This window comes from Equus caballus, chromosome 2 (assembly GCF_041296265.1).
Source record: "Equus caballus isolate H_3958 breed thoroughbred chromosome 2, TB-T2T, whole genome shotgun sequence".
Lineage (NCBI taxonomy): Eukaryota > Metazoa > Chordata > Mammalia > Perissodactyla > Equidae > Equus > Equus caballus.
Genome location: NC_091685.1, coordinates 66,952,824 through 66,978,804, shown reverse-complemented (window position 1 = coordinate 66,978,804; position 25,981 = coordinate 66,952,824). Strand labels below are relative to the sequence as shown.

At 34.5% G+C, this 25,981-nt stretch overlaps 1 protein-coding gene across 7 annotated transcripts in view; it reads left to right on the top strand.

Moving 5' to 3' along the window:
- The window catches only part of ADAM29 (ADAM metallopeptidase domain 29), a 71,949-nt gene extending 47,657 nt beyond the window's left edge, over positions 1-24,292 (top strand). For 2 of the 7 annotated variants that reach the window (XM_001496149.5, XM_023636273.2), the window contains 2 exons: positions 14,097-14,217; positions 21,746-24,292. In XM_001496149.5, the coding sequence (XP_001496199.4) occupies positions 21,878-24,259 (2,382 nt within the window). In that variant the 5' untranslated portion in view covers positions 14,097-14,217; positions 21,746-21,877 and the 3' untranslated portion in view covers positions 24,260-24,292. The remainder of the gene's footprint in view (positions 1-14,096; positions 14,218-21,745) is intronic. The other 5 variants (XM_023636275.2, XM_070261347.1, XM_023636274.2 and 2 more) reach the window with 4 other exon arrangements.
- The last annotated feature ends 1,689 nt before the right edge of the window (positions 24,293-25,981 follow it).

Below are 25,981 nucleotides of genomic sequence, written 5' to 3'. Positions count from 1 at the left end.
TCTCCCAATGGGAGTGACCCCTGCTCCCAGATGCTGGCAACCAATAATCTACTTTCCATTTATGTAGATATGCCTGTTATAGACATTTCATACAAATGGAATCATACAATATCCAGCTTTTTGTGTCTGGCTTCATTCACTTAGCATAATGTTTCCAAGGTTTATCCATGTTGTAGTATGTACTGGTGTTTCATTTATTTGTATTGCCAAATAATATTCCATTGTGTGCATATACCACATTTGGTTTATGCACTTGTCAGTTGATGGACATTTAGGTTGTTTATACCTTTTGGCTATTATGAGTAATACCACTATGAACATACATGTAAAGTTTTTGTGTGGATGTATTTCATTTTTCTTGAGTATATACCTAGGAGTGGAATTGCTGGGTCATATGTTAACTCTATTATTAACATTTTGAAGGACTGTCAAACTGTTTTCCAAAATGGCTGCACCATTTGACATCCCACCAGCAATAATATGAGTTCTATTTTCTCCGTATATTGACAATAATTTTATTGTCCAACTTTTTGACTATAGTCAATCTAGTGGGCAAGAAGTGATATCTCATGGTTTTGATTTTCATTCTCCTGATGGCTAATCACGTTGGGCATCTTTTCATGTGCTTATTGGCCATTTGCGTTTCTGGAGAAACATCTATTCAGATTCTTTGCATCTCTCCATTTCAATATAGAGATCTTTGCCATGATTGTCTCTGACTTGCTCAATTTGGAGTCTGTTCCATACAGTTTCTCCTTATTGTGGGGCTTTGTCCTGACAGCGACTTTGTTCAATTTTGAGTTTATAAAGACCAGATTCCAGGTCCTTCAGACCTTACCATCAACAGCTTATACGTACTCGCAAATTGGAGTGTGCAAACTCTTCCAAAAGTCCAAAGGGCAGTTTCAATCGCTCTTTTCCAATTTGACATTCTTCAATTTCCATCGAGAACCTGATAACTACCTTAAGGTTCTCCTGTTCTCTGGACCATAAAATCCCCTTTTCCTTCCTTCTGCTTGCTTTTGTAGACACGTGAGGCAATAACACACAGGTCTTAACAGCTATTGGTGATTTTCCCTACCCTGTTATATGCGGTCGGGGGGGGGGGGGGGCGTTCATTTTGTCACTTAGTTTTGTTATAGATATTATTCGTGGCTTTTAGATTTTGCTATCCTAGCTGCTCTATCTTTTTACAGAAGATTAGAGAAGATTAAAAACTTATCCTCTGTCTCTACCATATTCCAATAATTCTCCATATGAAGCTGTATCCAAATATCATGTAAGAGTAGTTGCAACTCCACATTCTTATATAAACGCACTTATGCAATCCTTTTTGATTGTCTGACCTGAGGATTTCATCTGGATTTTACTTTCATGGGTTGAAAGTTTTGCTCATTTATAACTCCAGAGACTTTCAAATAATTTATGCCATATTTTTCTCAATTATTAATTATCTTTCAGGTAACTAGAACATATTTTGAATAAATAATTTCAAAATGAACATATAAGATAGCATATTTTCTGAAATATCACATACTTCAGAAATCTTCCTGTTAATTTGATCCATAAATGAATAAAATGCTTTGTTCACAATGTTTTCCTGTTAATATTCCCCACAGTTCTCAACTGAGTTGGGAATTTAAAATTTTAGAGAACACTGAGGTCAGTATTATTTTATTTCTCTGTATGCATTCAATCTTTTGGTGGGATTGCAGGAACCTAGATTTTTAAGAAATCATTTAACATTGGTCTTGGTCATTTAACATTTTTCTATACCAATATGTCTTAAATGGCCGAGAGATTATGGTGAAATCTATTTTTATGCATCTTCAGGAGTCTTTTGTCAGCTCAGTGGAGTTTTATTTAATTATGTTTCTCATAGTGGTCAGTTTCAGATGTGATATTTTCATTCTCAGAAATTTCTACTTAAGAGTTTTAGTTTGAATCTCTATTTCTTTCATATTTACCATTTTCTTTCTTTGCATTTTAATTTCCATTTTTTAAAATGCACATTCCTATAGTCAAAACACTTATCTGAATTTTTCCAGTGTAATTCTAATCATAATTTCAACTGATGCAAACTTTAACTCAAATATTGCATTTTAGTTTCTTATGAACAAATCTCTTCTTTTTCAGTTCATCTTATTATTTTTTTTTTGGCTATTTATATTTCACCCTATAATTTTTATCTGACTACAAAAAAGTAATTGACTAATTTATCCTAGTAAAGATATTTTGTAGTTTCAATTGTCCACTTCAGAGAAGTACATATTGATTTCTCAATATAAGGTATGTATGTACTTTGGGACAGAAGCAAGGTCAATATTTATAGCTAAATCTTTATTGAATATCTATGCTCCCCTTGGAGTTGGAGCTTCAGAGATGAATGAGACATAGGCCCAGCTTGCTTATACTCTATATTGAGTTAAAATATTTTTACTTAAAATAAACCTATTACCTCATGCAGAGTTAGTAAGTGTCTGATAAGATTTTTGTTTTTTGGCCTTTTGCTGCTTTCTGATACATTTGAGGCTTGGAGTATCTAGGAAGCAATACAAAGTTTACAAAATCAGCAAGTTAATTTGATTGTCTTAATTTATACAGAGGTCTTGATTAAATAGATTCATAGTGTTGCAGTCCCATTGATTATTTCCTTCCTTGAACACTTGATACAGTACTTAGCTTCATTACTGATTCATTAATTACTGGAAAGTTTGTATAGCACTATGATAAAAAATGTATATTTCTGAGTTAGCAAATTGGATTTGCTTCTGGACTGCACAAATCACTTAGGTGAAATTATGTGAAAACTTAATTTCGTCATTTGGAAGAAGGACATAGTAATAGGATTTATCTCTTAAGCTTGCTTGAGGAAATCATATGAAGTAACATATGTACAGTTTTTAGTGTACAGGTAGAAACATAGAAAGCATGCCCCAAATGTTAACTATACAAAATGATCATATAATATTGTCAAACTTGTATACTTTGGAGAGCAAAAGGGAGTATTATTAAGTACACTGCGACAACAGGTATAAATACAGGGCAAAAATGGATGCAAGTCAATCTAAGACAAAACTACATTGAAGACACTCAGTGTCAGAAGTTCAGTATCCTACATTGTATTCCTCTCAAAGTAGATAGTCTAAACCCAGCAATCACTTTGCTCTGGCGAAACTCTATATTTACAATATTAATGTAATTTCTACTTGACCTTGATTCCTAAATGAAAGCCAAAAGTTAGAGAAGTTTTTGGACAGTTTTATTCAACATGTGCAGCAAAGAAAAAGCCTACTAAATAAGACTTTGAAATAGCAAAAATTATTTTTAATTTATCTTAAATTTTCCTAAGATAAATTTGTTACTAAATTGAGATTGTTTTAGAACAAAATTTTTAACTACTTTTAGACAGAATATGCCATTTTCTGAATTTACTTGGTTTATTTTTTATTACCACTATAAACTCTTTTTCCCTAGGAACTCATTATAGACTTTTAAAAAAGCTATTAAAACACAATAAGACAAAGTTTTATTATTATCACTTATTATTAAAACATAAAACAAAGTATTTTTATTTTTAAAAGCCTTTCAAAACATTGGAGCTAGGAAGTATCAAACATATTTGTCTCATATAAATTGCTCCTACTTGTATCTCAATAAACACCCATAAAATACAGCCTCTAATTAATACCATTTTTCCTTGCTATTCTAAATGAATTAGAAATAAAATTAACCTTTTATTGAGGCATAAAGTTTATGTCATATAAAACACACAGGCACAATTTCCTTATAAATTTTTTTCCAATTAGACTCAAATCATTAAGTGAAATACTAAGAGGAATAAATGATTCAGAGAATGCTCTTTTTGAGTTTAAAAGAGACATTTTTATCCAATATAAGACAATGAGAATTTGTCATCCCTGGGGAAATTTTAAATACAATGAGTTTCTTTTATGTCTGGAGAATCAGACTTTCCTGAACAAGAAGAATAAGAGTCAGTGCCATTCCTTCTGATTCTCTCATCTGAAATAATCAAGTCGTTACTCCAGGTAAATTAGTTTCACTTTTTATTTCTCTAGTACAAGGAGTTTTAATTTTTATTACAATAAAATAGTTACATGTTTTGAATAGATGTTATGCAGTATATTCTCATTAAGAATTGTTGCAATATCCAGAGAGACAGTAAAATGTTAACTTATAATTTGCAAATAACTTCCTTAAAGAGAGTCTTGTTCCTTAAAGAAAGAGGTGGCTATTTCCTTGACTTCACATCTGAAAGCAAAAATGAATTGTGAGAGTCATCTAGTCATCTAGTCCACCAAATGGAGTCATGCAAGAGATGATTTATTCATTTTTATTTATGTATTTTATTTTTATTTATTCATTTTTTTTGTGAGGAAGATTGGCCCTGAGCTAACATCTGTTGCCAATCTTCCTCTTTTTGCTTGAGAAAGATTGTCGCTGAGCTAACGTCTGTGCCAATCTTCCTCTATTTTGTGTGGAACGCCTCCACAGTGTGGCTTGATGAGCACTACTAGGTCTGCACCCAGGATCCAAACCTGCAAACCCAAGGCCACTGAAGTGGAGCACATGAACTTAACCGCTATGCCACTGGGCCAGCCTTATCTATTTTTAAAAGACTCAAATTATTTCGAATGATCTTCAATTTCCATTTCAATTTTTGAAATTAATCATGTTACTTTGATATCATTCTGAAGATTCTTACTGTCGAATTCTTACTCTCTTTCAGTAGTCAGAGTTCAAGAATATTTGATTTTTACATTGTGAAAAGTAATCCTTCATAAACCTAAACTTCTGTAGATGCACCAAGTCATCAATCTCTCTCGCTTCATCAAGATTTCTATACCAAAAAGTTATAATTTTCTTTAAGGTTCTGAAACGAGTCATAGTTTCTCTCCTCTGAGTGTCCTCATACACGCTGTTTCCTCATTTCTTTACCTACCCTATTCACCTAGTTAGTTCCTATGCATTCTTCAAATTTCAGGTAAAATATTTTTACGAAAAAAAACCTTAAAGAAAAGTCTTTTCTGACTCATCAGATTGGAGCAGTTCCTATTCCTCTTCTTCATCACGTCTTACACTTTTTCACAGAAGAATCATCTCAGAATAGCATCAAGTCAGTGCCTACCCCTCCACCTGAATGCCAACATCATTACTCCTGAGGCCAAGAGTAAAAGAAGCAAGTGATACAGGTTAAGGCAAATTTTTCACAACGAAGGAAATTAGTAATTTGTCATGGCTTATTGTTCAACAAAAATGCAGTGACTTTTGCATTGTCTTATGATAGGGACAGATATTACAGATGATAAAAGGTTTTCAAAACTGCAATTGAAGAATATAAGAGGAAAATACTAGTTTTGACTAGTTCATATCTAAAAAGGCATTGTGGACAATAGATTATTTGAAGAGGCTTCAAAAATACATGAAGGTGTCTTCTTCAGCATGTGTATATGACAGCAAGGAAATCTCAAAGTGGAGAGAACATATGAAAAGAGAGGTTCAAAGATGAAAAAAAAAACATAAGGAATCTTCAGGCAGAGCATGAACCCTACTAATTCAGGTGAATTGCATGGTGGATATAGAACTATCCAATTCTGGGAGATTAACTAAGGATGATACAGAGGGAACTGGAGTGAGAATGTTGTGCCTAAGTTGAGTAATACTACCTGACTCCAGAAATCTTTGATCCTTCATCTGCATTTTTGGTAAGGAGAAATTCTATCTAAAATGAAGACTATATGAGAGAAGTAGAAAAGTAGTTAAAAAGAACTGAAAGTGAGTGGATGCATGGGAGATTTCTTAAAGTTTTCTTTATAAGAATCTCACTTTATGTAGGGAGGAAAATATATACACTCAGTAGTTTTACACTTCTCTCTTGTTTGTTTTTCTAAATTCAGACTTTGCTTAGATTTCATAAAATTACTATATTTCCATAAAATGTACACTTAAACAAAGATAAATTTACATTGATCAGGATGACTTCGCTGTAATAGAGAGGTTTGTACCAAGTATAAATCACAATATGATCATGAGTTTATCTGAATAGCTTGTCTGAGGCTGGGAATATGAGATTAGAGGATGGACAGTGTGCTAGTTTCTTAGGGTTGCCATAACAAATCACCACAAAATTGGTGAATTAAAACAACAGAATTTTATTCTTTCACAGTTTTGGAGGCCAGGAGTCTGAAATCTTGGTGCTGACGTGGCCAAGCTCACTCCCTTTGAAGGCTCTGGGGGAGCTTTCCTTGCTTCTTCCAGATTCTAGTGGCTCCAAGGGTTCCTTGGCTTTTGGCAGCATCACTGCTATCTCTACCTTCATCTTTACAAGGATCTCCTCTTTGCCTTCTCCACTACGTGTGTCCGCAACTTCTCCCCTTCTCTCTTCTAATAAGGACATTTGTTGTTGGAATTAGATTCCACCATAATCCCAGATGATCTCATCTCACAATCCTTAAGGATATCTGCAAAGACCCTGTCTTCCAAATAAGGTCACATTCACAGGTTCCAGGGGTTAAGACAAGGGCATAACTTTTTGGGAGCAACCCACTACAGATAGTTAGTACTACTCTCTTCTTTCATCACAATACTCACAAATATTTACTTCCTTTTCTGCTTCCTTTTCTAAGAGCATGTCATAAAGCACTGTCTAATTCAATAGAAAAACTAAGGTGGGCTAAGGAGAGACTGTAATTATCTACTTTAGAAGTCAGCTGTAACAAGGAATAGTCAAATATTCTATCACTGTGGTTTGAATATTCTCAAAATAGGCAGTAAAATGAACCATCAAAAAACTTGATTGTTTTTCCTTTTATACCTCAACTATCGATTCAATTCTAAGCAGTACTTGTCAATCAATGTCATTTTTATTTTTGTTTAAGAAATTTAGGATACATTTTCCGTATAAATCTTTGAATGAAAATAAACAATAAAAGAAGTAGTATTTGGCAGTTGTTCACTAGAGCTTGGAATTGTAAACACATTATATTTCATATTGAGTTATGTTCATCAGTGAGACACCATGAAAAGAAAAAGTAGCTTTCCTGCAAAGTCTTGAAAGGAAGGTCAGATTTCAAAAGGAAGTTCTTTCCAAATAAAAAATACAACAGAAATTTTTTTTTAAAAAATCCCAAGGTCATCAAGTTTACAGTTAACTGGTGGAAAAATGGCAGGTTTCTCACATGATTATTAGGAGCACAAGAATCATTACATATCTGTAAATATCAGCTTTGTAAATGTAATAGATAAAATATTTTGTTGTTTTTGTTGAGGAATCAGAAACATATGAAAAGGGTAGATTTTATCTAGTTAGGGAGTAGTTCTATACAGAGTTATGCTAGGGTTTTTTGTATTTTTCATCTCATGGTGCAAAATGGTTACTTTTATTTTATGACTGTGGAAGATGAGGTGCATGATTACACCTCATAGTGGCAGAACAAGATACCAGTTTTGTTTCCTCAGTACCTCCTTCTGGTCAAGGATTTGTTTACATAAGCTTATTTAGCTGCTTTCTGACTTGGTATCAGTAGTGTGAAGTTTTCTTATTTGGAATTTTTTTTCACATAGATATAATAAGAGATATTGATTAATATACAAAGCCACTGTGTTAACATAATGGTGGCCATATGAAATTAAAACATGAGGATTAATATCTCTCTGGAGGACTTGTAAAGTCTCTTATAACTGTGAATTATTTTTATTGCACTTATCTGCTTGTTTATCAAGATCAGAAAGAAAGAGCCAGCCAATTTACCTCTATCAGATTTCCTTTGAATCCTCTCTGACTCTAAAGTTTTCTCTATTTTCTTACTCATATCTCCTGTTTTGCCAATTTTTCTTGCCTATTTGAAAGTGACATTAATTATTTAGTGAGAGTAATTGCATAGTCTAAGAAGACTTTATATGCATCATCTCACATATGAAGTAGAGTCCTTTTTGCTTAATAGAGGGCTTATCAGAATTAAATGATATTTGACTTTAACTGAGACATTCAAGCATAGTAATGATTATAGATTTGAGTTAATCTGAATAAAGCCTAGTAACAAAAGAGAGACAATTTTATTGGCCTATGAAAATGATTATGCAGTCATGAATAGTAATGGAAATCAATCAAGACCTTTTGCATGATATTTAACCATTGTTTTAAGTGGTATTATAGTCAAGACCAATAAATATACGGCATTGCCTAGAGAATTATTATTGTTTCCATGATCATTTATTTGTTTTTAATCTACGGTAAGAATTTTCATATATTTATTATTTTATGAATTCAGAGGGAGCAGCTGAGACAAGATTTTATTTAGAGTGAATTTAATTTCAGTTTGTACAAATACAGCCTGCTAATTTGAAGTTATAGATACAGCAACAGAATGATTCCAAATTTCTCAGTTACATTCTAGGCTAATTAATAAGTCTTGTTCTGCTGATCTTGGGTTAGTAGTAGCAGTATTTTTCAAAAACTCATCTACTACTGGACTAAATGAGTCATGGAATTCCTGACTCAATCACTTGATGTGTCTGAAAAATGTCGATTTATTCTGGGATGTCATCTAATACAGTGAAGCTTGTTCTCATGAGTCTATTCCTTGTATCAATAAAGAGTACCTTGTACAGTCCTTAACTGTCATATTATTCTTTTGATGTTTCTTCCAGAAAATTCAACTTCTAGTCTGTAGCTTGTAGCATAGGGCTTACCACGAATGTACAGAAAATTTTTTTAAAAACACCAACAGAATTCACCTAATGATGATAATGATAAAACTGAATAGTCTGATTATTATAATACACTTTATTTTAGAAGAAATTAGTCAATGATTACACTGAAAGTAAGAACGTCGATTTGTTGTTCATTATTGCCTCCGTGTTTGTACAAGAACAAGAATGTACTTTAACCTATCCTGAATGGTGCACACTTGAAACACATTTATATAAATTACATTTTGTTGTCTATAAGTAATGTAACTGTGAATATAATTAAAATGATAAAAATAATTATAAAGTATCCTGAATCAAAAAATGTCATAGGAAAAATTTAAATATCTTTATTTCTATTTAAACATTTTACATTTCATTTTTATATTTATTTGAAATAAAATATAAAATGTCACATAAAAATTATGGGGCACAGCTTAGAAGGAAATCTATGCACTTGATTATGTTAGAAAAGAAGAAAGCATCCATCTCAAAAAGTAAACACGTCTGTTTCATGAAGTAGAAAATAAGGACAGAAAAATGAATGTAAAGAGAGGAAAGATTGGGGCCAGCCCCATGGCCAAGTGGTTAAGTTTGTGTGCTCCACTTCGGCATCCCCAGGTTTCGCTGGTTTGGATCCTGGGCGTGGACCTAGCACCGCTCATCAAGCCATGCTGAGGTGGCATCTCACATAGCACAACCAAAGGCACTCACAACTAGAATATACCACTATGTACTGGGGGGCTTTGGGGAGAAGAGGGAAAAAAATAAAGAAGATTGGCAACAGGTGTTAGCTCAGGGCCAATCTTTAAAAAAAAAAAAAAAGAAAGGAAAGATGGAGTAAAAACTAAAGCAGGAAATAAAATAGAAAACAACAGAGAAGTTAACAAAAGTGCCATCTCACTCCCAAAGGTGTTGATATCCTTTTGTCTCCATGCATGGGTGGAAGATATTTTTTGTTTTTCTTTTATTCTCATTACTCATGTGAAAAGAATAGGGAGATGTCAGTATTCTAGTTTCTTTATATCTATCCCTGAATCACCAGTCTTCCACCTCATGTAAAAATCCCTCTCCATTTAAAATAATGGAATTATAACAATAGCCCCTTTTCTGCTCCACTTTTCTGTCTTTAGTATAGTCCTTCATATCATTAGCCACTTTTATTAAAGTTTCTGGCAATCTAACTGAGGATTTATCTTAAGAATTTAAAACAAAAACAAAATAACTGTGGTTGACTTATCCAACAACTCATCTTGGATCTATTCAACCTCAGAAACTTAAAAACATCAGTATATCATTCTGTGACCATAGCCCTTCTGAAGGAACAAACAAGCAAACAAACAAACAAAAAAGAAGTCTAAATATAAAAAATATTAAGACCTTAAAGAATGTAGGTATTTGATTAGTGAAACTTAACCTTTTAGAGATCAGTTGCATGTGAAATGAAAGTCTATGTTGTGGTAAATTAATGTTGTTGGAGTCAATGTTATTGGTCATTTACATCATCAATAACTCCATCACTTTGGTTTCTCCATTTTCTCCAACATTAGCAAATAATTCCTTCCCTCACTTTCTGACCTGGAAGCATCACATGGAGAGTTATTTGGAGCAGCATTCTGTTTTCAAGCCTCTTTTTAATTTTTTTTTTACATATCCCTCGCTTGATCTCCCTAGTCCACATCCATGGTTTAAATATTATTTATATGTTGATGCCTCTCAATCCCAGTCTAAGCCCCAGACTAGAATATTTCACAACTTAGTGGGAGTCTCCAATTTGGTAAACTCATAAGGACTTCCAACTAACTAAATGCATTCAACACTGAACTCTTCCTCTCCCTGGCCAGATTTCTTGACTAGAGACCTGGCATCCTATGTATTGTTAGTGGAATAATCACCAACCTAGTCTCTCACCATAAACCTAGAAACTTTTGAAGTCTCTCAATTCTCCACTGCACTTATCGACTAGTCGAAAAGTAAATCAATTTTTAGTATCTCTTGACAATATCTTCTCTCTTCCATTCTTACAACTACTGCTCTACATTTCAAATATGAATTACTGAAAAGCCTTCATACACATTGCTTAAAATGGATGATCTAAAACACCTAACTGAAAAGAGACTTGTCCTAGTCCATTTGGGCTGCTATAATGAAATTACCATAGACTGAGTGGCTTAAACAACAACATTTATTTTTCACAAGCGGCAATGTTGCCTTCACCTCAGGTTCAAAGGCTAGCACTACTGGCCAGCAGAGCAATGGGGGTGGGGCCGCCCTGAGCCACGGTGGCTTGACCCTCACTCAAGAGAGCCACAGGGGTGTAACTCCCCACCACAGTGGTTTCTGAAGGTGGAACTGCAGCCCCATTGGGTCCAGAATATAGAGCGTGGAGCCAAAGAAGTTTATTCTCAAGCATTAAGGTCTAATGATGTTTGCCTTGCTAGGCTTTGGACTTGCTTTGGGACCTGTCATCCCTTTCTTTCTTCTAATTTCTCCCTTTTAAAATAGGAATGTCTATCCTATGCCTGTTGCACCATTGTATTTTGGAAGCACATAATTTATGTAGTTTTACAGGTTCACAATTGAGGAGGAATTTTGCCTCTAGAAGAATTATACCTAGAGTCTCATCCATATTTTATTTAGAAGATATTTGGATGTGACTTTTGGACTTGAGAGTTGATGCTGGAATGTTAAGACTTATATTCATATGTTGAAGCCCTAACCTCCAATATGATTGTATTTGGAGATGTGCCCTTTTGAAGGTAATTTGATTTAGATGAGATCATGAGGGTGGGGCCCTCATGATGAGATTGGTGCTGTTTTAAGAAGAGATACCAGAGAGTTTTGCTTTCTCTCTCTCTTTCTGCTATGTAAGGATGCAGGAAGAAAGCGGCCATATCCAAGCCAGGAAAAGAACTCTCAGCAAAACCTGACCATGCTGACATCCTGATCTTTGACTTCTCAGCCTCTAGAATTGTGAGAAAGTAATTTTTCATTAAAGCAGCTGACGCAAGCAAAGAGGGATTAAACTTTAATTAATACATTTAAATTACAAATTGTGAAATACATACATTATAACTCACAGAAAATAAGTCAACATGGAAGAAGAGCCACTTGAAGAATGGTGAAATTGAAAACATTCTGTAACAATTATATACATAACCACATGCAGATTTCTCATATGTACAGGCTAGAATTCATAGAGTTCTGCATATTAGAACTTCTTTTAGAAATGGATGTTTATTCCTGACAGTCAATCTAAAGGTCAAATACAGCTTTTTCAGTGAATAACTTGACACATTTTTGTGTTCTGAAGTTCTGACTCTTACGTCTGCTTTATTGTCTGCCAAAATATCATTATTTCTGTACATTCTTAGAGCTATTTTGTTTCTAGGATGTTGGGAAGTGATTCTTAATTCCAAGAGTAATAAATCATGTTCTCAGGGCAAGTTGTAGAGTCGGTCATAGAAGACATTTACTTAAAACTTTTCAGAATACAGAAAACAACACAGAACATTAAAACAATTACCTATGTTATTGGATATCACTATGCATATCATACATATTTCATATCCACACACACAACATTAAATTACTAGGTGGATAAAAACGTTAATTAGTAGACCTAATATTTAAAAAAATAAAAATTGCTTAAGAAGAGAAGGCTGATTAAAAAAAATTGTTTAAAACATAAGAGCTAAAGAACCACTGCCTGTAGTAGGTATAAAAAATACAGTAATATAAGAGCAGTTATTCCTAGGAATAATAAATAAATAAATAAATAAATAAATAAATAAATAAACATCCCTATTGACTCCAAACTCAGAGTCTTCTAATTGATAAATTAAATTGAAGCTTGAGGCAGTCAGAGGGTAAGTAATTAAAATTGAATCCAGAGTAACTCTGAAAATTGGGATGATCTATTTTGAGTGGGTTACACATTTATATTTATGAATGAGTGGGCTTGGATAGAGTGTTATTATTTAGCTCATTTCTAATTATTAAAAAAAGTTATTTTAATATCACAATATATGACTGTATATATATTGCATTTCAGTATATCATATCTTCAGAATATCATAGATATTCTATTTCAGTATATACATGTTTTGGATTGTTATAATAAAACATTATAAAAAATGATTTAAAAAGGAAAAATTAAAGACAAAATAAAGCTAATGAAATGTACGTTAGTGATAGTATTAAAGGCATTTTTCTCAAAATATGATATCTGAAATGTCTTAAATAATATAGCCAAACATTCTTGCTTATCAGGCAAATATCTGCTATATTTTGTAAATGTGAAACCAAGAACAGAGTAAGAAGTGGTATAGTACTAAGTGATTTGATATTTTCTTTGAGCTGAATGTGTCAGACATCTAGCTCATCAAATCATGAACTGTCTGATCAGGAAAAACCACCCCTACTCCTGTCATAGAATAACTCATATTCTATGATGGTAAGGAAAGTAAGGTAAGGAAAGAAGAAGGGATGGATATTAAACACACAAACAAACGAAAAGACTGGACTCTGTTTTCTGTTTGAATACAAGAGAATGCTATGGTACACAGTGACTACACATATGGAAAGATGATTTTTTATCTTCCCTTTATATTTTGGAGAAAACTAAAGCCTGCCTTTGGGGGAGATCAACATTACAGCTCTCATCGGCTTATTGCAGCTGTAAATAAGCAATTGTTGTCTTATCCAGATCATTAAGCATTTTTATTTAGTTGCAATAAAGACTAGCCAATTTAAAATTAAACAGAAAAGTGAATATCAAAAGCTCCAGCTGTATAAGACCTCAAAATTTGACATGAAATGAAAATTGTCTTGTGTTATAGTTACACTCATTTAAAGAAGCTCAAATCAATTTTATTCATACATTTTATAAAAAGAGCAAATAATCAAATGTACATATCAAGTGTACAGGTTCAAAACTTAAATGTTAAACTTAATTCACCACAAGCCTTTACTAGCTCTCACTTTTCTACCTTTCCATACACAATGTCCTTGGAAAACACCAAAAGGAGCAAGCTTTGATTTCAGGAGTTGATTATTCTACTATCCTCTTTATTGGTCTCCTTCCTTCAATTTTCAAAAGTCAGCAATTGAAATTAGACCTCCCTGAGTTTCCTTAAAATGCACTTGATTATGATATCCTCGATTTAGAAACAGTAGGTTCTTTCCCTATTGCTCAGGACAAAGTATTGTTGCTACAGCCCATCTCTTAAGGCACACCGTAATTGAGTCTCACACATTACAGCCAATTCCCTCTAAAACAGCCCCAGCATTCTCTTCAGCAACCCTTTGTACTTTAAGTCGTTCCTCTTACCCAGAAACCTTCTCCCATCCCACCCTATTGATATTCAATGTCTCATTCTTCAAAGGTTGTTCATCATTCAAAGTTAAGCACACAACTTTCCAACTCCACGAAGTTTTCTGCAGCTACAACATCTGTGTATGTTGCATCATCTGTACATGTTGCATTCAGTAATCAACTGAATCACAGTAAGATATATTTACTTGTGTTTTTGTTTAATATTTTCATAAATATTTATTCCAAATCTCTAAAGATATATTTTTATTTATTGTGGCATATAAGCCTCAACTAAGAAAATATGCCCATAGCTAAATCTTTCCAAATTTATATTTAAAAAAAATGTTAATCCACATCTATTGAGTACTCACTCTTTAATGAGCGTAATGCTAAGTATTATTTTAATGCAAATGATAGTCTTATTTCAAAGCTTCCTGTTACTTTTATCTGGGTACTTTAATCTATTACTTATACCTATTTACCCACCAATCTGCACCCAGTTGGATAAAATGCCCCCAGATTTTCACGGTCAACTTGATTCCTCTTTCTGCTTTGAGATATGCAATGTTAAGCTGCCCTAAATCTTACCATTTTAGGAACAAACTCTTAAATAACTTAGCTGTCACACTAATTTCTGACTATCTAGGAGTAAGAAATAAAGCAACTTAATAAGGCCTTACTCTGTGTCTTTTCTCTGATGCATCTAAACTGAAACACAGAGAAAAGAAAATGACTGCACTGAAGATTGAGGCATCTCATTGTTTTTTTTTCATTTCATTATTTTTTGGTAGGTAGAGGGTTATTCTCTGGGAGTCCACAAGGTATCTTTACTTAGAATTATTGAGAATTAGTTTTGGATTTTTTTCAACCACTGTGTATTATATTTACATATGGATCAGATCTTGCATGATTGTATAATTGGATCAAAATGAGTTTCAAATTGACAGGACTTAAAATGCAAGACACTTGTTTCTTGCATTTAAAATTTCTTTCTTTTTTTTTTTTTTTTTTTGAGGAAGATTAGCCCTGAGCTAACTGCTGCCAATCCTCCTCTTTTTGCTGAGGAAGACTGGCCCTAAGTTAACATCCATGCCCATCTTCCTCTACCTTATGTGTGGGACGCCTACCACAGCATGGCAGTGCCAAGCAGGGCCATGGGCGCACCCGGGATCCAAACCGGTGAACCCCGGGCTGCCGGGAAGCGGAACGTGTGAACTTAACTGCTGTGCCGGCCCCTAAAATTTCTTAAAAAACATTTGATGACGATTCTTATAACTGATTTTATAAGGTTGTTAAAAATTATTGTAAGAAAACAACATTAAATTCACCATCAACCTATTTCCAAGAATATAATTCATCAGTGTTAAGTATATTCACATGATTTGACTACGTTCAATATTTCTTGAAGGGAATTATATAGTATCAGTCCTTTTGCAACTGGCTTATTTCACTGGCATAATATCCTTGAGGTTCATCCATGCCATAGTACATGACAGTTTTTCCTCCATTTTACAGATGGCATAATATTCCATTGCATGCATAAAATTTGTGATGGACATTTGGGTTACTTCTACCTCTTGGCTATTGTGAACAATGCTGTGATGGACATGGGTGTATAAATCTCTCTTTAAGATCATGTTTTCAGTTTTTTTGGTATATATCTAGAAGTAGGATTTCTAGATCATATGGTAATTCTAATTTTAATTTTCTGAGAAACCTCCATACTGTTGTCCCTAATGGCTGCCCTATTTTACATTTCCACCAAGAATACACGAGAGTTTCAACTTCTCCGCACCCTCGTCAAGACTTATAATTTTCTGCTCTTTTGGTATTGGTGGTCCTAATGGATGTGAGGTGACATCTCATTGTGATTTTGATTTTGATTTCTCTAATTACTAGTGATGTTGAGCTTCTTTCCATTTGCTTATTGGGCATTTGCACACCTTTTTTTGGAGAAATGTCTATTTAACAACCTTTATGCATTTTTAAATAGGGTTATTTTTGTTGTTGTTGAGTTGTAGAAGTTCTTTATACATTCTGAATATTCATCCCTTATTCAATATATGATTCACAATTTTTTCCCCAATACATAGGTTACCTTTTCACTCTGTTCATTATTTACTTTGATGTGCAGAGATTTTTAAGTTTAGTGTAGTTCCATTTGTCTATTTTTTATTTTGTTGCCTGTGCTTTTTTGTGTTATATCCAAGAAATCATTGCCAAATTCAATTCCCTTATGTGTTCTTCTAGGAGTTTAATATTTTTAGATATTACTTTTAGGTCTTTAGTCCATTTTGAGACATTTTTGTACAGTAGTTCCCCTTTTCCACAGGGGATACATTCCAAGACCCCCAGTAGATGCCTGAAACCACAAATAGTATTGAAGACTATATATAGTATGTTTTTTCTTATACATATATACTTGAGGTGTATGTATAAGACTACACCTCAAGACTATATCACAGCAAGACTAGCACAAATTTCTTTTTTTTGTCCTTCATAATTTCATGGAGAGAAGGTTTGTTTTTATCAAAGATCTTAGCAACTTGAGCATATGATTTTTCTTTCCTTATGAAGTCTAGAACTTTCACCTTTTCCCTTAATGGAAGCGATTTATGACTTCTCTTTAACATGCTGAAATGCCAGCATCACTACTCTTGGATTAGCAGACATTTGGTCCTGTCCAAAACATCCATAAAACGTTGGGTCCATGACAAAATTTCCTTGATATTTGTTCATATCCAAGCAAGAGCTTTTCATGTGTAGTCTTTATTATGCTGAGCTATTTTCTTTCTCTTCCTAGTTTTCTTGAGAGTTTTTATTTTCAGGAAAGGGGGTTGAATTTTGTCAAACACTTATTCTGCGTCTTTGTAGATGATCACACGATTTTATCTTTAATTATGGTAACGTGGTATATCACATTAATTGATTTTCACATGTTGAACCACCCTTGCATCTCAGGGATAAATCCCACTTGATCATGGGATATGATCCTTTTTATGTGCTTTTGCATTTGGTTTGCTAGTATTTTGTAGATGATTTTTGCAACTATATTCATCAGGGATATTGCTTATACTTTTCTCTTCTTGTGGTGTTTTTCTTTGGCTGTGCTATCAGGGTAATTCTGGCCTCATAAAATGAGTTTAGAAGTCTTCTCTCCTTTTTAATTCTTTGAAAGAATTTGAAAAGAATTAGTGTTAATTCTTTAAATGTTTGTAGAATTCTCTAGTAAAACTATCTGATCTTGGGCTTTTCTTTGTTGGGAGGCTTTTGATTACTGCTTTTGTTTCCTCACTAGTGATAGGTCTGTTTAGACTGTATCTTTTTCATGATTTAGTTCTAAAAGGTTGAACGTTTCTAGGAATTTAGTTTTTTAGGTTCTCTAGTTTGTTGATGTATAAGCTCATAGTAGTCCCTTATGATATTTTGTATATCTGTGGTATCAGTTGTAAGTCTTTTCTCTCATTTCTGATTTTATTTATTTGAGCTTTCTCTCTCTTTTTATTGGTGTGTCTAGCTAAAGATTTGTCAATTTTGTTTATCTTTTGAAAGAAACAATCCTTAGCTTCATTCATCTTTTCTATTGTTTTTCAGTCTCTATTTCATTTATTTCTGCTCTGATCTGCTATTTCCCTCATTCTACTAGCCTTGGGCTTCATTTCTTCTTCTTTTTCTAGTTCCTTGAGGTGTAAAGTTAAGTTGTTTATTTGAGATTTTTCTTGTCTCTTCAGGTAATCAAGCATCTAGCAATATGAACTTTCTTCCTATTATGCTTTTGCTGCAACTCATAAGTTTTAGTATGCATGTTTTATTTTTTTTGTCTCAAGATATTTTCTAATTTCCTTTTTGATTTTTCCTTTGATTCAATCTTGTTCGAGTGTGTTTTTAAATTTCAACCTATTTGTGAATTTTTCCCTTTTCCTTCAGTCTTTGATTTCTAGTTTCAGACCATTATAATTACAAAAGATATCTGGTATAATTTCAATTTTTTTAAATGTGTTAAGATTTGTTTTGTCACTGAATATGTGGTCTATTCTGGAGAAATATCCATGTGCACTTGAGAAAATATGTATATTTTGCTGCTATTGAGTGGAATATTCTGCGTATGTCTTTTAGATTGATTTGGTCTAAGTGCTATTCAATTCCTTATTTCTCTGTTGCTATTCAGTCTGGATGTCCTATCCTTTACTGAAAGTGGAGTATTGAAGTCTCTTACTATTATTGTATTGGTGTCTATTTATCCCTTCAGTTCTGTCAATCTTTGCTGTATATATTTAGATTCTCTGATACTGGGTGCATATATGTTTATACTGCTTATATCTTCTTGGTGGATTGATTCATTTCTCATTATATAATGTCCTTCTTTATCTCTTGTGACAATTTTTGATTTAAAGTCTATTCTTTCCAATATAAGTGTCATCATTCCTGCTTTCTTGGTTACCATTTACATGGAATATCTTTCTCCAATCTCCGCTTTTAGACTATTTGTTTCTTGATATTGAAAGTGAGTTTTTTCCAGACAGTATATAATTGTCTTTTAAAAAACATTTATTCAGCCACTCTATGTCTTTTGATTAGGGAGTTTAATCCATTTATATTTCAAATTTTATTGATAAGGGACAATTTAACATTGCCATTTTGTTAGTTTTCTATTAATATTATTTTTCTATTGTTGTATTTTCTTCTCATTGTCTTTTTTCGTGTTTTGTTGATTTTTTTTATATTAATATGCATTGGTTCCTTTCTTTTTTTATCTTTTGTGCAACTTCTATAGGTACTTTTTGTGTGTAGTTACTTTGGGGCTTACATAAAATATCTTATAGTTAAGGTAGTCTATGTTAAACTGATAACAACTTAAGCTCAATTGCATACAAAAACTCTACACTTTGACTTCTTTTCAGTTCATACTTTATTATTGTCATCACAATTTACATCTCTTCTTATTGTGTATCTTTTAACATGATTTTTTCTTCTCTATTTTAACTTTTATACCAGAATTAAAAGTGATTTACACACCATAATTAGCTTAATACTCTATCTTGTTTTCGTCTATTATTTATATATGTATTTTATCCTTTCTTATGCTATCGTGTTGCTGTTGTCTGGGAATGTCTTTATGTCACCTTCATTTTTGAAGGACAGTTTTGTCAGGTGTAGTATTCTTGGTTGACATTTTTTTTTCCAGCATTTCAACTACATCATCCCACTCGCTCCAAACTTGCAAGATTTCTGCTGAAAAGCCCACTTATAGTCTTATGGTAGTTCTTTTCTACATGATATGTTGCTTTCTCTTGCCACTTTCAAAATTCTTTGTCTTTGACTTTTCACAATTTGATTATAAAGAGTCTTGGTGTGGATTTCTTTAGGTTCATCTTATTTGAGACATTTTGGGCTTTGGGCTTCTACACGTCCATTTCTTTCCTCAGATTTAGGAAATTTTAAGCCATTATTTCTTTGAATAAGCTTTCTGGTCCTCTCTCTTTTCTCTTTTTGGGACTTCCATCATCTGTTTACTGGTCTTGTTGATGTCTTACAAGTCCCTTGCTTTTTTTATTCTTTTATCTTCTCCTTTGACTGAATAATTAGCAATGATTTGTCTTCAAGTCCCCTGACCCTTTCTTCTGCTTAATCTGGTCTGATGCCCTTCCTAGACTACCTGGTATCATTGGGCCATGTTCATATTTGGAGATGGGAAGAGCAGAAGCCAGCAGGCTTGTCTTCTTATGTCATTTGGTAGAGGGATGGGAGATATCAGGCTTTATGAATGGTACCACTGTGTCTAATATAGGCTCCCATTCCCTGCCCTAGTTGTTGAGCTGAGATTGGCTCAGACTGTTGGGATTTCACTGCTGCCTTTGGAGGCAGATCAGTTAGCCAGTTACCTGGATATTGAATGAGAGTTAGTTTGGCCTCCCAGGGCTATTATATTGCCAATGTGGGTGGGTTTAACAGCCTACCAATGCACTGATTGTGGAGTTTCTTTTGGGTTGGCCTATAACTCTTGAAGTTGCCACTGTAGTGGCACTCAGTGATTCACTGAATCACCACACATGTGTCTTGGCTCAAGAGCAGATGCTGGAACACCTTACTGGTTCTTTGTTGAGCTTTTCCATTCTCTGTCACTTGGCCAGAGAGAGCAAACTATTCTTGATATTTTTGTCTATGCCTGCTCATGGTTCTGTATTAAAGACTTCTCCAGCACCCAGTTTGGCATATACATGAGACATTAAAAGAAAACCCAGGGGGGCCGGCTCCGTGGCCGAGTGGTTAAGCTCGCGCGCTCTGCTGCGGTGGCCAGGGTTCGGATCCTGGGGACAGACATGGCACCGCTCGTCAGGCTACGTTGAGGCGGCGTCCCACATCCCACAACTAGAAGGATCTGCAAGTAAGATATACAACCGTGTACGGGCCGGGGGGGGGGGGGGGGGCGGTTGGGGAGATGAAGCAGAAAAAAGAAAAGAAAATTGGCAACAGTTGTTAGCCCAGGTGCCAATCTTTAAAAGAAAAAGAAAACCCAGGGAACTCACCCTGTTGCCATTCCTCAAGTCTAGAGGTCTCTAGCCAGTTTGTCATCTCCTTTGATCTTTCAGAGGGTTTTTATTTTGTTTGTTTGTTTTCCATTGAATTATTTCTGGGGTATTAGTTATATTTAGAAGGAATAATCAGAGAAAACTGAACCTATGCCACCTTGTTCCAGAAACTACATTGGCCACAGGTGTTGGATAAGGTTCTATATTAAAAACATAATCAAATATAAAGACGTTTTGAGTAACACTCCAAGGAACATTAAAAGCCAAGTCAACCATTATTTACTATATAAAGAATCAAGCTAGGCATCTTAGGAGATACTAACACTTGTGAAAATACAAATAATGCTCTTGAGTACTTCCAGTCTGACAAGTTGACGAGGAGGGTAATGTAGGGAGAAGAAAAGAAAACTAAATAACATTTTTCTCCAAGGAGGTATGTGGTAAGTACCATAAAAGAGATTTAAAAAATGAATACTTTATTACAAATATGTTTCTTAGATAATGTTATCAAGTAATTTATCACTTGAGGTTGGAAAAAAGGGGTATTATTGGGCCAGCCCCATGGTGCAGTGGTTAAATGTGGTATCCTCTGCTTCGGCAGCCTGGTTTTGTGGTTTTGGATCCCAGGTGTGGAACTACACCACTCATCAGTCATGCTGAGGTAGTAAGCCACATACAAAATAGAGGAAGATTGGCACAGATGTTAGCTCAGTGATAATCTTCCTCAAGCAAAAAAAAGAGGCAGTTTGGCAACAGATGTTAGCTCAGGGCAAATCTTCCTCACCAAAAAGAAAAAAAGAGGTATTATTACTTATGCCAATTTAACATGTGTAAATTGAGATAATCACAGCAATCCAAGATATATGGTCACTTTACCCTTAAGACCCTTTGTTTTAACTATTTATTGTAGAAACCTTCACACATATGCACATATTTAGAGAATAGTATAATGAATAATTATTTGCCTGCCATGCAGGTTTAATAACTATAAATCTATATCCAGTTTTCATTCTTCTATACACCTCCAGGTTTCTCTGCCCTATCAATATTTAAGAGCACGTTCTATGCAGTTTCTTGAGTCATTCCTTGATCAAAACATGCTAATCAATTTTATTGCATGCCTCTCTTTCTCCCCACCGGTCCTTCTCATAAGGACTTGCTTACATCTTGCTTTCTGTTTTACTTATAGGGCTGATGCACTAATGGTTCCACTCTGCCAGAAGACAGATCCTCAATGAATAGTCCTGGATACAGACCAGCTCAGAATAAGAAGCCAGACCACCTGTGACTCCCAGCCCTCTCAGCCTTCTTCTCTGGACCAATGTTTCCATATGGTGGCTTCATAATGACTATGATTGAAACTCTGTTGTACATGAGGATCACACTCCTGATACACTGGCTTGCAGTGTTTCTGTCCTCCTCTGGACACATGTGGCCTGAGAACCCCCAGTATCACAGTCCCCCAGAAGTGGTGATTCCCTTGAAGTTACCTCGTACTGGAAGAGGCATGAAACCTCCAGGCATGCTCTCTTACAGCCTGCATTTTGGAGGCAAGAGACATGTTGTCCATCTGAGGGTCAAGAAGCATTTGCTGTCTAGACACCTTCCAGTGTTCACCTACACAGACCAGGGTGCTCTCCTTGAAGAAAAGCCTTTTGTTCAGAATGATTGCTACTATCATGGTTATGTGGAAGGGGACCTGGAATCCCTGGTTGCCCTCAGTACCTGTTCTGGTGGATTTCAAGGATTGTTACAGATAAATAGCATTGTTTATGAAATTGAGCCCATGGATTTTTCTCCCAAATTTGAACATCTGGTATATAAAATGGATGAGACCCAATTCCCAACCACAAAATCTGACATTATGCAAGAGGACACTGTACACCAATTGGAGTTTCAAGAGACTGATAATTATACTCTGAAGCAAAGTTCTTATGTGGGCTGGTGGGTCCATAAGTTCCTTGTTGAAATGGCAGTGATTGTGGACCATACTCTCTACCTTCATTATGAAAAGAACGTCTCAAAGTTGCAGGATGATCTATATGTTATTGTAAATATAGTGGATTCCATTTATGAGGTAATGGGTATTAAGTTGTTATTACTTGGTATGGAGGTCTGGACTGAAAAAAACTACTTTGAAGTAGGTGATATAAGCAGATCTCTGAAGCAATTTTGTGAGTGGAAGTCCAAAAATTTTGCTCCCCGCGTGTCACATGATACTGCACATCTTTTTACATATAAGACATTAAGAGGATTAACTGGTTTAGGCTTCGTTGCAGGGCTGTGTAAATCACACAGAAATTGTGCAGTTGTTACTTGTGTTAACAAAACCTTGTCCATTATTGGAATTGCAATGGCTCATCATCTAGGTCATAATTTGGGGATGTTTCATGATGCTGACGAGTGTAAGTGTGCACATCCTACATGTATAATGCACTATGATAACCCACCAATAACTCAATTTAGCAATTGTAGTTATAATTTCTTTTGGGAATATTCTATACGCCAGGCAAAATGTTTGATGTACACTGTGCATACAAAGGATGTGTTTACAATGAAGCGCTGTGGGAATGGCATTGTTGAAGAAGAAGAGGAGTGTGACTGTGGAATTTTAAGGAGTTGTTCAAAAGATCCCTGTTGTCTGTCAAACTGCACTCTGAGTTTTGGATCTATTTGTGCTTTTGGGCTTTGTTGCAAGGACTGCGAGTTTTTACCATCAGGGAGAGTATGTAGAAAGAAAGTCAATGAATGTGATCTTCCAGAGTGGTGCAATGGAACATCCCATATGTGTCCAGATGATGTATATGTGGAGGACGGAATTCCTTGTAATAGCAGTGCCTACTGCTATGAAAAAAGCTGTCATAACCGTGATGAACAGTGTAGGCAGATCTTTGGCCAAGAGGCAAAGAGTGCAAATAACAGTTGTTACAAACGAGTAAACACTAAAGGTGACCGTTTTGGTAACTGTGGTTTCAAAGACTTTTCATATGTAAAATGTGATAGCTCAGATAGCCTGTGTGGGAGGGTTCAGTGTGAGAATGTGACAAAAATTCCCCTTTTGAGTGATCATTCTACTGTGCATTGGACTCGCGTCAATGGTGCCATCTGCTGGGGTATAGACTACCATTTTGGGATGACTACACCTGATATTGGTGATGTGAAAGATGGCACAGAGTGTGGCCCAGAACACGTCTGCATCCACAGGAAGTGTGTCCATTTATCTCGCTTGGATAGTAATTGTTCACCTAAGTTTTGTAACATGAGGGGGATCTGTAACAATAAACATCACTGCCATTGCAACTATATGTGGGACCCTCCCAATTGCCTAATAAGAGGCAGTGGAGGTAGTATCGACAGTGGCCCACCCCCTAAGAGAGAGAAGATTAAGAAGATTTACGTGTTAGGATTTGTGCTTTTTTGGTTGATTGTTTTATTATGTTGTCTTCTTTTGCTTTGTAAGAAGAAAAAATCTAAGAAAAAAGACCAAAAAGTTCAGGCTGAAGTTAAAAAAGCAGAAAATGTCAAGACACAACAACCAAAAGAAAACCAAAATGTTCCTACTCAACAAGGAAAACATTTTCAAAACGTTCCAGTTCAACCTGCAAAAGAAGGTCAAAAATTGCAACATCAGTCTAGTGTGTCAATTTCTCAGAGTCAACGTGGGAAACAAAATCAGTCAATACAAAAAGGTGTATCTAAATAGGTATCTATTAAAAAAAGATAATTCTAGAATGTTTCTACTACTCTTCATTATTTTAAACAATTAGAATGTTTATTTTTCCTGAAATTTGTTTCTATATTTTCTTAGAAAAGGCATGGTACACAGGTGGTGCACCAGTTTTCAAGTTACTGCTTCTCAGCTCCAAAGCCACTTCCTATATTGTACTCTGCATTTTAGGAACCACATTTCTGCTGTACCAGCCCTCTACCTATAAGAATCTGCAATAGGGGGAATGAGTGGGAATTTGGAAATCTGGGAGATCTGTTTACTTCCTGTATGTCAATGTTACCTCAAAAACAGATTTTACACTGGCAGTTATACTTAGTTTCAATATCTCTTTTTTTCATGTGGAGAACCCCCATTCCACATTGAAATTTGGTGCAGAATCTTAGTTGATGATCAGAATTGGGATCAGAGTCAGAACTGTACCAGGCAATTAGAGTTTTTCTAGTTGTCTTCAATGTCATTGATTTCTAGCTTAATTATATAGGATTTAGAGAAAATACTCTTCTTTATCAAAACCATATAAAATTTGTTGGGGCTTTCCTTCTGGCCTACCATAAGATAAACTTTGGTAATGGTCCATATGCAGATGAATCAAAGTGAACTTAGCCATTTTGGGGTTTAGTACTCCCTCACTTTATGTGTCTATTCGATCAAGTTTGTTAATTATATACTGAAAATCTTCTTATCCTGCAAGATTTATTGTCAACTCTTTCTATTACTGTTGAGAGAAGTGAGTTACAAGTCTCCCTCTTGGTGAGTATGGACTTGTTTATCTCCATGTTTTTCACTATGTATTTGAAGTTATATTAGTGGATACAAACACATTTAGGATTGTCATATCTTTCTAATGATTTGCTTTTTATCATTACAAAACATTTTCCCTTATTTCTGGTAATGCTTCATGCCTTAAAGTCTTTATTGTCAGATATTAAGAGAATTACACTAATTTAATTTGGTTACCATGTGCATGGAAAAAAATCTTTTTCAAGTTTTTACACTCTCTACATCTCTAGTTTTAATGTTTCCAATAAACAGCATAATGCTAGATTTTCTACTTTATTCACTCTGATATATCTCAGTCTTTTACTTGGTTAATGTAATCCATTTACATAGGCCTTATATCTACCATAGTCTTATTTCTTTTTCTATTTTCATATACCTGCATTATGTTTGTTTTCCTCCTCAGTTGCCTATATTTGTAGTAATCAAATATCATTTATTATGCTTTTTTCCTCCATTTACTTATATTTACATAATCTTATTATTATTCTAATAGTTACCCTAGAGATTGCAATATACATCTTCAGCATCATATAGCACAACCCATATCATTAATTTAGCTCTTCCCAATACTGCTAGAACCTTAGACTTTTTGACTATTTACATGCCTCTCAGCCTTTGTGACAAATATGCTTGCATTTTGTTCTGCATATATTTATAATCCATAAGATAGTATTAGCATTGTTTTGTGCAGTGAATTTTAATTATTTTACCTACATATTGACTGTTTCTTGTGTACTTCACACCACCGATACATTCATGTTTCTTTCAGGTATCATGTTTCTCCTGACTTAAAAAGAAAAGTTAGTATTTCTTTGAGTGCTGGCCTGCTGGTAATGATTTGTTTCCCAAGGAAAATTTTGTTCTCTTTCATGCTTGAAGGTTATTTTCACAAACTAAAGCATTCTTGTTTGGCAC